This window comes from Pongo pygmaeus, chromosome 14 (genome assembly GCF_028885625.2).
Source record: "Pongo pygmaeus isolate AG05252 chromosome 14, NHGRI_mPonPyg2-v2.0_pri, whole genome shotgun sequence".
In the NCBI taxonomy this organism is placed as follows: Eukaryota; Metazoa; Chordata; class Mammalia; order Primates; family Hominidae; genus Pongo; species Pongo pygmaeus.
Genome location: NC_072387.2, coordinates 50371262 through 50388742, shown reverse-complemented (window position 1 = coordinate 50388742; position 17481 = coordinate 50371262). Strand labels below are relative to the sequence as shown.

The 17481-nt window shown below is 36.3% G+C and overlaps 1 protein-coding gene across 2 annotated transcripts in view; it reads left to right on the top strand.

Annotated features, from left to right (window-relative positions):
• Nucleotides 1-17481, top strand: part of VWA8 (von Willebrand factor A domain containing 8) — a 393780-nt gene that overhangs the window by 131943 nt on the left and 244356 nt on the right. For both annotated transcript variants that reach the window (XR_010123553.1, XM_054445896.2), the window contains exons 15-17: nucleotides 4139-4307; nucleotides 6694-6771; nucleotides 12099-12214. Coding sequence is in view for 1 of the 2 variants with exons in the window: in XM_054445896.2 (XP_054301871.2) it covers nucleotides 4139-4307; nucleotides 6694-6771; nucleotides 12099-12214 (363 nt within the window). In the remaining variant the exon portion in view is untranslated. The remainder of the gene's footprint in view (nucleotides 1-4138; nucleotides 4308-6693; nucleotides 6772-12098; nucleotides 12215-17481) is intronic.

The window sequence follows — 17481 nt, the reverse complement described above, 5'->3', positions numbered from 1 at the left end:
CTATAGGATGCTAAATATGTCTGTTCCTGCTGTTGGCCAGACCATAAATGAGGGGTTTGAGAGTTTCTGTTATTAAAAGTTTATATTGCCAAGAAAGGGCTTCTGGTTATCTTGGGGAAACAATAAAGATTAGTGGCCTAGTCTTAGATGTACTTACATATATATGCTCCAGTGTTTTTGCATTTTTATTAAATATTTTATTTATATTTGTTGCTATTGAACACTGAAAACAGTTTATAATCTCTCAGTCTTAGTGGTGAACATAACTGGACATTTGAGCACAATCCTTGATCGGTTATATTCTCTCAACCCTTTTACTCTTACCCATATTTGAACACAGGATCTAAGCACTATCTCCTAGCTTCCTAGAAACCTTAGTATTTCTTTGCAAGCAAATCAGACCATATAAATTTTTTTAAAAAATTCTAGATAGATCCAGGATTTTATGCCCAAGTCTTTGTGTTTGATTTTGAAAACAAAAAGCCTTAAGGAAATTCTCATTTTGAAAATAATTTTTTCTGAACATTTTTATGGTCAAGGAACCATTTGAAACCCTTTGCCTTGTCATCCCCGACTCCTGCCCCTTTTACCCTCCTCTCTCATCCCCAGGGTTCTGCTTCTGGTCATTATATAGAGCTCATATTTTCTAGAGTTTTATATAAATGGAATCACATAGTGTGTGCTCTTTTTTATCTGGCTTCTTTCACATAGCTTAAGTGTTTTGAGATCATCCATGTTGTTATGTACATTGATAGTTTGTTCCTTTTTACTGGTGAGAAGCATCAGAAAGTACTTTATAAATGATGTAATCATTTATTATTTTATGTTTTGAGTTTGTCTTTTTGATTCAGAGAATGTACCTCTTCTTACATATTTATTCAGGACCAAGTTTGACTAGCTCTTGTCTGGGACACCATAAGTTCAGTTCTTATTACTTACCTTTGTTTGTCCTTCCCACCAAAGATCTTCAAAAAGTTAATAGCAATGATGGTCATTAACAATAGCAGTATACATTTATTTATTTAGCGTCTGCTCTCTTCCCCAAGTATTACACTAGACCCTGGGTGATAAAAAGATGCATAAGCAATGTGTTCATGCAGTTTGCTACACTGCACAGGAAAAAGGGGAAATATGGTCTGTGTACAGAACTGTATAACTCTGGGTTCTAAATTGGAACATTAGTATTGTAGTATGGAAAACTAATGATGAAATCTGTTCTAGTTCATGATTGATGTCTTTATAGAAGCCTTCCATATTATTCTTTCAAGTTCCCCAATGTACAAATTCAATGAAAACGTACCATAGTATTCCCTTTAAAAACTGGAGATTTTTGAAGTCTTTTTTTGTTTTATTAAAAGCTCTGTTGAGGTATGATTGACATATAATAAACTATGCATATTTAAAGTGTACAGTTTGATAATTTTTAATATTTATAAATACCCATGAAACCATCATCAATATCAAGATAATGAATGTATCTATAATCCTCAAAGTATCCTCAGACCCGTTGTCATCCCCAACTCCTGCTCCTTTTACCCTCCTCTCTCATCCCCAGGGTTCTGCTTCTGGTCATTATATAGAGCTCATATTTTCTAGAGTTTTATATAAATGGAATCACACAGTGTGTGCTCTTTTTTGTTTGGCTTCTTTCACATAGCTTAAGTGTTTTGAGATCATCCATGTTGTTACGTACATTGATAGTTTGTTCCTTTTTACTGCTGAGAAGCATCAGAAAGTACTTTATAAAAACTCACACTTATGCCCACAAACATATTGACTTCAATATTTTGTTTTAAAAATTGTTTTAAATGATCTTTTTGCTCTCTAAATCTGTAATCTTTAGGAAATAATATCTTTTTGTCTGAAATTAAGCCATATCTGTAGTTTCATTTATTTTTTTGTTGTTGCTAAAATTTTAGTAAAATTAAACCTAACCTTAATTTTAAATTTTAATGGCACTTATCTTATAATTTTTTCATTATCTATCACTTCTTCGGTCTTTGTATTACCCACCAGTTTACCACATCACCTTAAGTACACAGCAGGTCCTCTGCTGTCTTTCAGCCTTGCGGAACCTAGCTAGCATCATCAGGAAAAGACTTCCTGTGTAACCTATTTGTACGTAAGGAAGCCTTTAGGGAGAACCTAGCAAACAAAAAGGCCCGTCTCATCCTGTTATTCAGTAGTTTGGTGACTGTTTTTATAATCATTATACACTTCTCTGCCTAACATATCAGCTGTCTTAGAAACTGCCTTCTTCAAATTTGGCCAGCTTACTTGAGAACCCTGCTGGAGTCAATACTAAAAAGCAAGCTATCGACAATATATGCGCCAGTAAATGACCATCACCTTTAAATGTAAACCATTTAGCATGCTCTCATTTTAATTGTTCTTTTAGTTCTAATTTTACAGCTCCACTGTGGTACCTGGCTTCCTGATCTACTGGTTTAAGGATATAAATTAGACTTCCCCTTTTGGCTTGCCTGTTGTATTTTGACTTTGTTTATTCCCTGATTTGGTATCCTTCACTATCTTAAGTGAGAAACTACATCTGCAGCTTTAATTTTGGATAGCCAAACCAGGCTCTTTCTCTCCTACCTTTTTTTTGTCCTAACTAGGAGAGAAGAGGATCAAGGATACATCCAACATCTGTTGCTGGGCTTTATGGCAGTTTTCTGGATTATAGCAAACCACTTAGCAGAAGTGGAAAATGGAATAACCTCCCTCTTTGGCTTTCCCTCACAGGATTTTCTGTGTCCAGTTTCTGTCACGTGGCTATCTAATTACTAGCAATCTTAAGTAATTGTGCTATCCTCTGGACTTTCAGGCACTGTCCATGTTGTTATTCTTCCCTCTTTTTCCAGAACAACTCTAGGACAGATCACTCCCCCAGGCCCTGCTAAAACACCTGCAAATAAGTCTTTTTCTTTCTACCTAGAGAAATGAAATGACGTCTGGTAGTATTTGTGAATTCATTTAATCTAGGCCTTTCATGTGACCAATTTCTAAAAATTGGTTTCCCCTTGTTTTCAAATGATGATGTGGCCTCTAAAATTACAGATCATGCCGTCAGGGACTTGGTAGACCTGCCTGTTGTATTGATGGTGCTTGGTCTTAACTCTTCAGAGTACTCATCTGATTCTTTCCACTTGTGTCCTACTTCCTGGTATTCTAGTTGCTTAGTCATTTACCTTTTGGACTGTAATTTAATGTTATAGTTAATGGTGAAATGCCAGTTATGTACCTATATTTTTGTTTTTCTGAAGCTCTTGGCAAGTGTTTATGTTTTATCCCTCCTTTCTCTTAGCAAGAACTATATTACCCTCAAAAAGCATATTTCTGCTGGGTTTTTTAGTAGAATTGATAAAAATGGACAATATTATCCACATGATTAAGATTCTGATACAGGATTTCTAGTTCTTCCAAAAATAATTCAAGTCATTTCGCAAACCAAAGAAAGTCTTATCTTACTCCTCTGTGTGTCCTAGAAAATTTACATGCTTCCTCAGTTTCCCTACCAGAGAGTTTTAAAAGAGATCACTTTAAAATCATAACATTTCCTATAAAAATGACAAAAGAGTGCATTCTATAAAGGTTTTATTTTCTCTGCCTTTTTAAGACTTAAGTGTTCTTATTCCCAATCTAAATTTTAATTTCAATCTAACCCTTTATGTTTCTTACATTTTCTGTACTGTAAAGTCTCCTTATCCTGAATTGTGCCTCTTGGTCTTTTTGACTGACATAGAGTGGGTTCCTTGTGAGATAGGAGATTCTGAGGGGTTTTAAATGAATAAAGATGGTCTATATAATGAATGTGAACTGGATGGGATTTTATTTCAAGACACTATGGAGAAAATATGTTGTAGGCATAACAGTATATCAAAAGCAGTGGTTCGTGCCAGGGCTGGAATTTCATGAGTGGTTATTGTACAGCATTTACTAGCAGTGGTAGTAGGTGATTGTTTTGATCTTAGGTTCTTAGAATGTCCTTTGTTTTTTTCAAAGCTAACCCTTTGGATGATAACATTGACATTATTAACAGCATAATAGCCCTAACATTGCCTAGACTTTAGTTACCATGATCTGATTTCTTACATGAAAGATATGTTATGTTTTTTTCATTTTTTTCCTATTTTAGATCCATTTTTCCTATCCATCCCTCCTTCAGAATCATTGCCTTGGCAGAACCCCCTGTTATTGGAAGCACAGCACACCAGTGGCTGGGACCAGAATTCTTAACCATGTTCTTTTTCCATTACATGAAACCACTTGTGAAAAACGAAGAAATCCAAGTGATTAAGGAAAAGGTAAGAAGAAAGCCAATCTTAGTCTATTTTCTACAGCTGATCTCTTTTTAAGGCACTCTGATATATGCCGAAGTAGAGTTAGACATTTTTAGTTTTTTGTTCCCATTTACTCCTAAATTTCCTCATACAGTGGTGAAGGTCAGTGGATCTTAAACTTTCACATTTTTCAGCATCATCTGGAGGACTTGGTAAAACACAGGTTTCTGGGCTCCATCTCCATAGTTTTTGAGCTAGTAGATCTGGGATGGTATATTAAAATTTGTATTTCTAACAAGTTCTCAGGTGATACTGATGCTGCTGGTCTGGGAACCACACTCTAAGAACCATGAATGTGGCCTGTCTCTCCTCTTTCCTCAGGTGGAGGCCATTTTCGAATCCCTTTTATTTTTCTGTTTAGTGAAAAGTGACTATTTTAAGTTCCTACTATAAAAGGAGGCCAGACACGTAAATAGTAAGTAGTCCTGGTCTCTCAAGACTGTAACGTGTCCTGTACTTGCCTGATTAGTCCTTTGATGACTTCTAGTGTGTGTGATCCATTGTTTCAATGTGTGCCTTAAGCATTGTGGTTAGCACTTTTGGAGTTTTAGAACTGCACTCTTCAATGCAATAGCACTAGCCACGTTAAATTATTATTATTATTATTATTATTTGTTTGAAACTAAGTCTTGCTCTATTGCCCACGCTGGAGTGGTGTGATCTCGGCTCACTGAAACCTCTGCCTCCTGGGTTCAAGGCTCCTGGCCTCAGCCTCTCAAGTAGCTGAGACTACAGGTGCGCACCACCACTCCTGGCTAATTTTTCTATTTTTAGTAGAGACGGGGTTTCACCATGTTGGCCAGGCTGGTCTTGAACTCCTGGCCTCAATTGATCCACCCGCCTCAGCCTCCCAAAGTGCTGGGACTACAGGCATGAGCCACCACACCTGACCATGTTAAATTAATTTTTAAAAAATTTGGCTGGGTGTGGTGGCTCACGCCTGTAATCCCAGCACTTTGGGAGGCCAAGGCGGGTGGATCACCTGAGGTCAGGAGTTCGAGACCAGGCTGGCCAACATGGTGAAACCTCGTCTCTACTAAAATACAAAAAATTAGCTGGGCTTGTTGGTGCACACCTGTAATCCCAGCTACTCGGGAGGGTGACACAGGAGAACTGCTTGAACCCGGGAGATGGAGGTTGCAGTGAGCCGAGATCACACCACTGCACTCTCAGTCACTTTTCAAGTACTCAGTATCCACATGGGAGCTTTTGGCTACCATATTAAACAGCATGTATACAATGCTCATCATCATAGAAGGTTCTATTGGACAGTACTGTTCTAGATCACTAATTATTAACTTTCTATTTAAATACATTTATTCCCTTTGAAACATCTGAATGAACTTATTAATTTTAGGTCTTGTAAGCATGGTTGTAAATAAAGGCATAGGTTTTAGAGTTTAATGACTTGGCTCTCAATGTGAAATCCACTACTTATTAGCTTCCAGATCTTGAGTAAATTACTCAGTCATAGTTTCCTCATCTAAAAATGGGGATAATACTATTTATTACATCATAGGATTGATTTAAAGAATAAATGAAATAAAGTATATATGGACTAGGACTTAGCATTTAAAAAAATTCTAATTACTTAAATGACCAATGAAACCCTAAGCAGTATTCTTCTAAAATTGTCACACTGTCCTAGTCATTGTTTTAGTATCTTTTTTTGATCTTTTAAAATTAAAACCTTAAATTTGTTATTGCTTAAATAAAAATTGCTTATAGCTTAATTAAGTACTTAATTGAAGTTTGTTATAGTTAAAAGCAATCGATACGTGTTACTTGGGCAGTTGCTCTTCCGAGTTCATTGATATGTTGATCATACCCCTTAAATATGTGTTTTACATGTTTTTGGAAAAATGGACACCTTGAGTATCCATTCTTTAAATAAATGTACCTTATGTCATTTAGATATGTATGTAAGATTGCTGCTAAATAAGGGAACTTGGTTTCAGTAAAAAACACCTAATTAGTACTTAAAATGTCATGCTGAAGCTAACAAAATAGGAAATGATGATACATGAAAAGTTCTTTATGGGTACACTATGGGCCAGTTTTAAATTGTGTTAAAGACTCTCTTCAGTTTTATCGTGGTGATAGAATTGTATATGGAGAAGAGTGTCTTGGTTTAAGTTACCTGATTCTTAAAGAGAAAGCAGGGGTTTCAGTGTTTCCTAAGAGGTTGAATAAGCAACTTTATCCATAAGTTAAACATTTAACCAACAATGAATGACTTTTCTAAAAATGTAATTCTAATATTATTTGCTAAGTAGTCATAATTTCTGATTGATTGATCAGATATCCCGATTTATTCCTTCTGTTTGTCCTCAACTCTCTCAAAAAATAGGTCCCAAATGTACCTCAGGAAGCTCTGGATAAGTTATTATCATTTACACACAAACTCAGAGAAACACAGGATCCAACGGTAAGTCTAGGCTTTTTCCACAGGATTTTCTATTGTTGACATGCTGCTGGTTTTCTTTTCTTAGAATTCAGTACTTAAAATCTATTTTTTAAGCTGGTATTTTATTTTTCGGAATCCCTTATGCTATGCCTTTGTTCTATGCATATGGTTTACTCTGATTTCAGTGATTTTAACATTTCTTCCAGCTCCTCCTCGCTGATGTTATAGAAAGAAACTTGTAGCTCCAGAGTACTTAATGTTCATGGGGGGTTCTGCTCTGTCCCCTCTGTCTCCTATGCTGAGCAGTGTTATCTATTCTTATGGCTTCAAGTACCTATCACAAGTTAATGCCTACATCTTTATGTTCAGCTTCTAACTTCTCATTTCTGATTTACTTGTATTTCCATTCCCAGATGGCATGTTAGAAAGATAGAGGGCTGTCACTGTTTAACTCTGTGAGTCTCAGTGTTCTCATCTGTAAAATGGGAACAGTACCATCTACCTCATAAAATGGTGTCAATGATTAAACATAAAAATGTGTGTCAAGAATCTCCTTCTTAGTAACTGCTTACTAAACGTTAATTTCTTTCACACTGAGATCATTGTAAATTCACATATCTTGTACAACTAAACTGTCTTTCCATTTTAAATCTGTTCCTATTCTTGATTTAATTTCTTGACTTTGTTGATAATCTAGCTGCCAAATTACGTAAATTAGAAACCTAGACATCATTGTTGATTCCTTGCTTTCCTGCTGTCTTTACTTAATCTGAAAACAAATCTCACCAGTTAAGCGTCTTGATATCTCATCTGTTCTCTTATCTATTGTCAGTAACTGTCCTAGTAGTGGATTTCATAATCTTTCTCCTGGAATATTATATCCTCTTGACTGCCTTCTTTACCAATAATTCATTCATCATATGACTCTCTAGTAATTTCCTGTTGCTATTGTAACAAGTTACCATAAATTGATGGCTTAAGATAAGAGAAATTTATTTTTTCTTTGTCTGGACAACAAGTCTGAAATCAGTATGACTGAGCCAGAATCAAAGTGTCAGCAAGGTTGCACTCCATCGGAGGCTCCAGGGGAGAATCTATTCCTTGCCTCTTCTGGGTTTTGGTGGCTGCCAGCATTCCTTGACTAGTGGACTCACCATATCAATCCTGCCTTCATCTTTACATTACCTTCTCCCCTGTGTTTGTGTCAAATCTCCCTCTTTCTCCCTGCTACAAGGGTATATAAGATTACATTTAGGATCCACACACATAGTGCAACATAATCTCCACATCTCAAAATCCTTATCTTAATTTTATTTGCAAAGTCAATTTTGCCGTAGAAAGTAACATTGACAATTTCCAGAGATTAGGATGTGGATTTTTGGGGATAAGGGTGGTCACTTTCTGGCTGTCACAGGTCCCCTGTTAATCCCCCTCTGGGGCCTCATTCCAAATACTTTCTCCTTTACCCATTGGTTTTAGCTACACTGGTGTCTTTGTTGTTCCTTGAACTTACTAGTGCCTGCCCCAAGGACTTTGCCACTTGGTGTTTTCCTCTGCCTAGATTATTCTTCCCTGGATAGCTGCATGTTTACTCACTTTCCTTTTTGGGATTTGCTCAGGTGGTCACCTTTTCTGTGAGGCCTTCCTGAAGCACTCTAGAATCAAATTTCGATTCCATTTTATTTATATCCCTCTTTCTGCTTTAAGATTCTTTATAGGGTTTCTTACTCTTTGACATAATGTATGTTTTACTCACTAATTTTTTGTTGTCTATCTTCCTTCACTCGGATTTCAGTTCCAGGGTTGCAGGGGTTTTTTCTTTGTTCCCTGTAGTCTCCCCAGCCTCTGGAACTTTGCACAGTAGCTATTCCTGATTTGCACAGTGTTCCTACTGTGCAAAGTTCCAAATGCTGGCAATACTACAGAGAACAAAGTTAGAGATTAGTAATGTATTCCACAAGTATCTGTTAAGTAAATGGATGGATGAATCTTCCATATTGTCCCTGGAATGATCTTTCCCAAATCCATTTCCTAAGTTCTTCCCATTGTTTAAAACTGTTAAGGGATTGACTCTCTTTGCCTGTAGACTGAAGACAGCCTGCTAAACATGCCTGCTGAGTTCCTTCTGACCCTAAGCTGCTCATCAAGCCTCAGTTTCTACAAACTGTTCTTGAAGCATCCTCAGCTCTTCCCACACTTAGCTTCTTGCTATTTTCTAATACCGCTTATACTTAAATGTCTCTGCCTTAGATAATGCCTAGAATGTGCTTTCCCTCCATCCAGTTGTCCCTTAGTTTCTCTCTTCTCTTAAGTCTCTCTCAGCCCCCTTAGGGAGCAGTAACTAATATCTCCAATCTGCTTTCATGACATTTGACATATATTTCTGATGTTGACCTATTGCAGTTGTATTATAATTTACTTTTATTTCCCCAGTTGCTATTTGAACGCCTTGAGACTAAGTCTTATTTGTTCTTTTATTCCCATTTCCCAGCCTGCGGCCTGGCACATAATAGACACTTAAATCTTTGGTGAATTAATGAATAAATTGATTAATTAAAATTTTATTAACAGATTGTCCCTAGAGTTGTCTCTCCTTTAGAACATGCTACATTTTCATTCTTTTATAAAAATGAAGAATAGAAAAATAATGTTTAATAATTTCTGATGAGAACCTTTATGTTTTTAAGCTGAAGTATTACTAATCATGTTAATATGAACAAACCCTTCGAGGTGTACTCTTAAACTGTATCACCATGGTAACTAGGGGAATGTGCTTCATATCTTCACCACCCCCCCTTTTTTTTTGCAAGATAAAACTGCAGTTAGAAATTTGATGTAAATGTTAAATACATCAGGAATTTTTAAAGTATACTCTCAATTTTTAATTGATAATAATGTGAGAGCAGAGATTACCAAACCCTTTATTCAACACTTAAATGGCTCAACACAAAGCTTATCTCTCATTTTCTCAACCCTGGTTATTATTGCAAAGCATTTTGGTGCTTTCAACTAGAAGAACCGGAGAATTGGTGTTCAAATGTATGAGCATTCCTTATTGATCACTGGAATGAAATGTGAAGCCCGAATTCAGTGTCATGCTTAGAATGAGATTAGAATGTTATACCCTATGGTTTAACAGGACTCTTATAAGAATCCTCTGGTTAGAGTCATTTGTCAAATATTTTTTATGATTAAAATGTGAATTTTTCATGCTCCTAGGTATTAAAAATGGGAATTTCTGAGTTATATTTGACTTTTGATATCAGTCACATTGCCTGAATTTTATCCTCAATACATGTTTCTTTCTCATAGCAAGTCAGTTGCCAAGTTTGTTGTATCCTACCTCTCCATTCTTGTTGCCATAACCTTACTGTAGGACTTTTTCCTTTTATAGGCAGATTATTGAAGTAGCTTTCTGTTTCCTGTCTCAGTTCTCTCTGTACTTCAAATACTTTCTATACTGCTGCTGATTTAAATTAGGAAGTAGGCTAGTAATAACCTGATTCTAAAATCATATTACGACTTTACACATAGCAGAATCCTAGTGCCTTTAAGAATAAAGCCAAACCCCTCAGAGTGTCATTCATAGGTCTTTGTTGTTTGAGAGCAAGCCTTCCAGCAGGACCTTCTAGTAAAGCTGGTCTGATTTCCTCATGTTCTACTTGTGGTTCCATTCCTTTTGCTTTCATGCCTTTGATCAGAGGATTTCTCATGCCCATTTGAATATTTTAACTGCCTATAACAGCTGTCTACTGTTCCACTTATTTTAGCATTGAAGTATATACTATTTTGAATTTTAATTTATGATTTATTATATTTGAATATTGTCTCCATGTCTGAAATGCAAATTAATTGAAAATAAGAATGGACCAAATGTTTGCTTGTAAATGAGTTCTTTGAAACTTAGAATGTGTTTTTTAATAGAAGAAAGGATATGTGGTGGTCATGCTTCCAACCTAATTCCCAAAGGAAATATGATACTAATGTTGTAGCTGAGATAGAATACTAACAGCAGACCAATATCTCATGGAGACGTGAAATACACAAGGAAGGATAAATAAACTATATTTTTTCTTCTTTGGGACATACGGAGATGACCTTAGGCGGAACATTAAAACAAGCAAATGCGCAGTGTGTCTTTGACATTCTCCCCTCATCCATTCTGAACCCTTTGTTAATTTCATAGAGTCCTCTTCTCCAGGCCCTTGAGTGCTCAGAGCCACTTTACTGCCCTTATCACCCTCTGTGACATTTCATACTGACCTGCCTTGCCCTCCCAAAGGTCCAGTTGCTTCAAAAGTGCTTCTGTCCTGTGGTTTTCAGTGAAAATCACTATCTTCTAATGCTGCTGATCTAAGTTAGGAATTAGGCCAGTAATAATCTCATTTACTAAATATATGCTAATATGTAGGTCCCATCACCTTTCTCTGCTGGGTTTTTTGTTTTCATTTTGAAGAGGCTGATTTTTAAATAACAGTTGTTGCCATTTGTTGAGCACCCATATGTGTGTGACATGTGCTAAGTACTTTAGAATCATTTTCTAATTTAACCTTCATAACGACCTTAAAGGTGAAGGCATTACTATTGTCATTTTAAAGTTGAGGGAACTGAGGCTTGGAAAGGTTAAGTAATTTGCCAAGGTAACGCAGCTAATAAATAGGATACTGACTTATCTGATTCCAAAGCCTATAAACTTTACCATTATATTATGCTGCCTGCCAAAAGAATTTCAACAAATATTTATCGAGTACTTACCATGTCCTGAGTTCTATACTAGCACCTCTATTCTTGGAATTTTGGGAAATGTAATATAACAAAGTGAAATTATTCTGACAGCATAGGGGAAGGATTCAAAACAGCAAGCTGCAGCACAAGTGACAAATTGGTTGATACCTCTGTAGCCAACAGCCTAAATTGTTTACAACTCTTTTTGGCTATTTTAGAAACCACAGATTTGCTTAAAGCTTTAAACATTTCCATGGTATCTTAACACCTTGGCTTTGTGTAAGGAGAAAAAGTGAACAGTCAATCATACAGCCTAAGTCCAGTGTGACCTTTGTTATGTAACATCCTTCCCCCATTGCCCCTCCTATCTCCAACTTAGCACAATTAAAATACATTAATTAAATTTAATTGATAAATACTTTAGGTTTTTTAAAAACTATCTTCAAGGATGTTTTAAGTGTAAATTGGTTTCTGTTTATTTTGATTTGTAATTAATTAACAGCACATACTTTAAGTCTGGCCTTACCCCTTCAGTAATAATGAATTCTGCTGTGATATCCATCTAAAGGGACTTTAGCAAGTTGAAACAAGACTCTTAACACAATGTATTTGTCTTTTGATAGGCACAATCGTTAGCAGCATCACTTTCTACCAGACAACTGTTGCGAATTTCTCGTCGGCTGTCACAGTATCCTAATGAAAATCTTCACAGTGCTGTTACTAAAGCCTGCCTTTCCAGGTAAACATATTCTTTCTCACTACATGTAAGTTTCTGGATCTTCACTAAAACTATAAGATAAGTTTAACTGATGGTGCATATACCCAATTCTTCAAAATATATTGGTCTGAATATAGAGCTATTTCAGTCTTGCCTTCACTGATTAGAACTTATTTAATACAACATATTATCTTTTAAAATTAATTTTTGGTCCCAGCATCACCAGAAGCAGATGTTGGTACTGTGCTTCCTGTACAGCCTGCAGAACCATGAGCCAAAATAAAACCTCTTTTATTCATAAAAAAAAAAAAAATAATAAATTTTTATCCTTAATTTGTATGGGTACATAGTCAGTATATATTTATGGGGTATATGAGATACTTTGATACAGGCATACAATATGTAATAATCACAACAGGGTGAATGCCATATCCATCACCCTAAGCACTTATCATTTCTTTGCATTATGAACATTCCAATTATACTTTTAGTTACTTAAAAATGAACAATAAATTATTGTTGACTGTAGTCACCTTGTTGTGCTATCAAATGCTAGATCTTCATTCTATCTATGTTTTTGTACGCATTAACCATTCCCTTCCCCACTTCTCACTACGCTTCCTGCCTCTGGTAACCATCCTTCTACTCTCTCTTTATGAATTCTGTTGTTTTAATTTTTAGCTTTTAGAAATGAGTGAAAACGTGAAGTTTGTCTTTCTGTGCATGGCTTATTTTACTTTAAATAATGTGCTGTAGTTCCATCCATGTTGTTGCAAATGACAGAACTTCATTCATTCTTTTTTACGGCTGAAGAGGACTCTATTGTGTGTGTGTACAACCTTATCCATTTGTCTGTTGATGAACACTTAGGTTGCCTCCAAATCTTAGCTATTGTGAATAGTGCTGCAACAAACATGGTAGCGCAGACTTTCTCTTCAATATATGGATTTTCTTTCTGTTGGGCATATACCTAGCATATACCTAGGATTGGTGTGTCATATGGTTGTTCTAGTTATTTTTTTTTCTTCTTTTTTTGAGGAACTCCATACAGTTCTCTATAGTGGTTATACTAATTTACATTTCCACCCACAGTGTACAAGGGTTCCCTTTTCTTCACTTACTTGCTGGTATTTGTTATTGTCTATCTTTTGGATAAAAGCCATTTTAATTGGGGTGAGGTGATACCTCATTATAGTTTTGATTTGCATTTCTCTAGTCATCAGCGGTGTTGATTACCTTTTCATATACCTGTGTGCCATTTGTATCTCTTCTTTTGAGAAATTTCTATTCAGATCTTTCATGCATTGTATAATCAGATTATTAGGCTTTTTCCTACTGAGTTGTTTGAATTCATATATTTTATCAATCCCTTGTCAGATGGATGATTTGCAAATATTTTTTCCCATTCTGTGGGTTGTCTCTTCACTTCATTGACAATTTCCTTCGCTGCACAAGAAGATTTTTAACTCAATGTGATCCTATTTGTCCCATTTTTGCTTTGGTTGCTTGTGCTTGTGGGGAATTACTTAAGAAATATTTGTCCTAACCAATGTCTTGGAGAGTTTTTCCAATGCTTTCTTTTAGTAGTTTCATAGTTTGAGGTCTTAGATTTAATTCTTAATCCATTTTGATTTGATTTTTGTATATGGCAAGAGATAGGGTCTACTTTCATTCTTCTGCATATGGATATCCAGTTTTCCCAGCACCATTTATTGAAGAGACTGTCCTTTCCCCAGTGTATGGTCTTGACACCTTTGTCAAGAATGAGTTCACTGTAGGTGTATGGATTTGTTTCTGGGTTCTCTATTCTGTTCCATTGGTCTATGTATCTGTTATGCTAGTACTATGCTGTTTTGGTTACGTAGCTCTATAGTATAATTTGAAGTCAGGTAATGTGATTGCTTCAGTTTTCTTCTTTTTGCTCAGGATGGCTTTGGCTATTCTGGGTCTTTGTGGTTTCATATAAATTTTAGGATTATTTTTCTATTTCTGTGAAGAATGTCATTAATATTTTGACAGGACAGGGATTGCATTTAATCTGTAGATTGTTTGTGGTAGTATGGACATTTTAACAGCATTGATTGTTCCAATCCATAAACATGGAATATCTTTCCATTTTTTTGGCATCCTCTTCAATTTCCTGCATCAGTGTTTTATAGTTTTCATTGTAGGGGTCTTTCCCTTCTTTGATTAAGTTTATTCTTATATATATTATTTTATTTGTAGCTGTTGTAAATTGGATTACTTTTTTTATTTCTTTTTCACATTGTTCACTTTTGACATACAGAAGTGCTACCAATTTTTTATGTTGATTTTGTGTCCTGCAACTTTAATGAATTTGTTGATTAGTTCTAATAGGTTTCTGTTGGAGTCTTTAGGTTTTTTTTTCAAGTATAAGCTCATATTATCTGCAAACAAGGATAATGTAATTTTTTCCTTTCCAGTTTGAGTACTCTTCATTTCTCTCTTGTATCCAATTGCTCTAGGTAGGCTTTTCACTATTGTGTTGGATAACAGAGGTGAAAGTGTGTATCTTTGCCTTGTTTCAGATCTTAGAGGAAAGGCTTCCAGTTTTTCCCGTTCAGTATTGATATGGGTTGGATCTGTGTCCCTGCCCAAATCTCATGTCTAATTCTAATCCCTAATGTTGGAGGTGGGCCCTGGTGGGAGATGACTGGATCATGGGGGTGGATTTCCCCCTTGGTGATGGTCTCATGACAGTGAATGAGTTCTCATGAGATCTGGTTGTTTAAAAGTTTGTGGCACCTCCCTGCCTCTCTCTCTTTCTCCTGCTCTGACAATGTGAAGTGCTTGCTCCCCCGTTGCCTTCTGCCATGATTTTAAGTTTCCTAAAGCCTCCCCATAAGCCAAGAAAATGCCAGCGTCATGTGTCCTGTACAGCACCATGAGCCAATTAAAGTTCTTTTCTTTATAAATTACTCAATCTCAGATATTTCTTTATAGTAGTACAAAAATGGGCTAACACAAGTATGATACTAGCTGTAGGTCTGTCATATATGGCTTTTACTGTGTTGAGGTATGTTCCTTCTATACTCAGTGTTTTTTTTAAAAAGTTTATTTTTATTTTGTTAGTGATTTTAAATATGGAGTCTCACTTTGTTGCCAGGCTGTATAGTTTTTGTCTTGAAGTCTGTTTTGTCTGATATAAGTATAGTGATTCCTGTTTTTTGTTTTTTTGTTGGTTTGTTTCATTTGACATGGAATATTTTTTTCTGTCCCCTTATTTTCAGTCTGTGTATCATCATATGTGAAGTGTGCTTGTTGTAGACAACGGATCGTAGTGCAGTGGCTATTCACAGGCGCTATCTCCCTGCTGATCGACACAGGAGTTTTGACTGGCTCTTTTTCTGACCTAGGCCAGTTCACTCCTCTTTAGGCAACCTGGTGGTTTCCCGCTCCTGGGAGATTACCATATTGATGCTGAACTTAGTGCGGATACCCAGTCAGTATAGTGCATTACAACCCAGAATGCCTGGGCTCGAGCCATTCTCTTGCCTCAGTGTCCTGAGTAGCTGGGACTACAGGCATGTACCACTGTGCCCAGCTATCCTCATCATTTGGAGGGTTTTCATCATGAAGGGATGTTGAATTTTATAAAATTCTTTTTCAGCATCAGTTGAAATGATCACATGGTTTTTGTTTTTCATTCTGTTGATATGATGCATCACATTGACTGATATGCATGTGTTTAACCATGCTGGCATCCCTGGCACAAATCCCGCTTGGTCATGATGAATGATCTTTATAATGTGTTGTTGAGTTTGGCTTGCTACTATTTTATTGAGGATTTTTGCATCAACATTTGTCAAGGATATTGGCCTGTAGTTTTCTTTTTTTGATGTGTCTTCTCTGGTTTTGGTATCAGGGTAATAGTGGCCTTGTAGAACAAGTTTGGAAATATTCCCTCCTCCTCTATTTTTCAGAATGGTTTCAGTAGGATTGGTATTAGTTCTTCTCTAAATGTTTGGTCAAATTCATCAGGCAAGCGATCAGGGCCCAGGCTTTTCTTTGCTGAAGACTTTTTGTTATGGTGTCAATCTCGTTACTTGTTATTGGTTTGTTCACATTTTGTATTTCTTCATAGTTCAATCTTGGGAGGTTGTGTGTGTTTAAGAATTTCTCCATTTCTTCTTGGTGTTCCAATGTGTTGGCATATAGTTGCTCATGGTAGCTTCTAATGATCCTTTGTATTTCTGTGGTAACAGTTCTAACGTCTCCTTTTTCATCTCTGATTTTATTTATTTGAATCTTCCTTTTTTCTTAGTTGGAGTAAAGGTTTGTCAATTTTATCTTTGCAAAAAACTATCTTTTCATTTCATTAATCTTTTGCTTTTTTTTTTTTTTTTTGAGATGGAGTCTCACGCTGTTGCCAGACTGGAGTGCAGTGGCGTGACCTCAGCTCACTGCAATCTCCCCCTCTGGGGATCAAGCAATTCTCCTGCCTCTGCCTCCTGAGTAGCTGGGATTACAGGCATGTGCCACCACACTCAGCTAATTTTTGTAGTTTTTTTTTTTTTTTTTTTTTTTTTTGAGACAGAGGCTTGCTCTGTTGCCCAGGCTGGAGTGCAGTGGTGTGATCTTGGCTCACTGCAACCTCTGCCTCCCAGGTTTAAGCTATTCTTCTGCCTCAGCCTCCCAAGCAGCTGGGACTACAGGCACGTGCCACCATGCCCAGCTAATTTTTTGCATTTTTAGTAGAGATGGGGTTTCACCATATTGGCCAGGATGGTCTCGATCTCCTGACCTCGTGATCCGCTGGCCTCAGCTTCCCAAAGTGCTGGGATTACAGGTGTGAGCCACTGCGCCCAGCCTATCCTTTGCATGTTTTAATTTAAATTTTATTTGTTTCTGCTCTGATGTTTATTATCTCTTTTCTTGTACTAATTTTGGGTTTGGTTTGCTCCTGCATTTCTAGTTCTCCAAGATACATTGTTAGGTTATTTGAAGTTTTTCTACTTTTTTGATGTAGGCTCTTATTGCTATAGACTTTTCTTTTATTATACTGTTTTCGCTAGATCCTATAGGTTTTGGTGTGTTTCCATTTTCATTTGTTTCAATAAATTTTTCAGTTTTCTTCTTAATTTCTTCATTGACTCACTGGTCATTCAGGAGCCTATTGTTTAGTTTCCATGTATTTGTGTAGTTTCCAAAATTCTTCTAGTTATTGATTTCTAGTTTTATTCCATTGTGGTCAGAGAAGATACTTGACATCATTTCTTTTTTTTTTGAATTTTTTAAGACTTGTTTTGTGGCCTAATATATGGTCT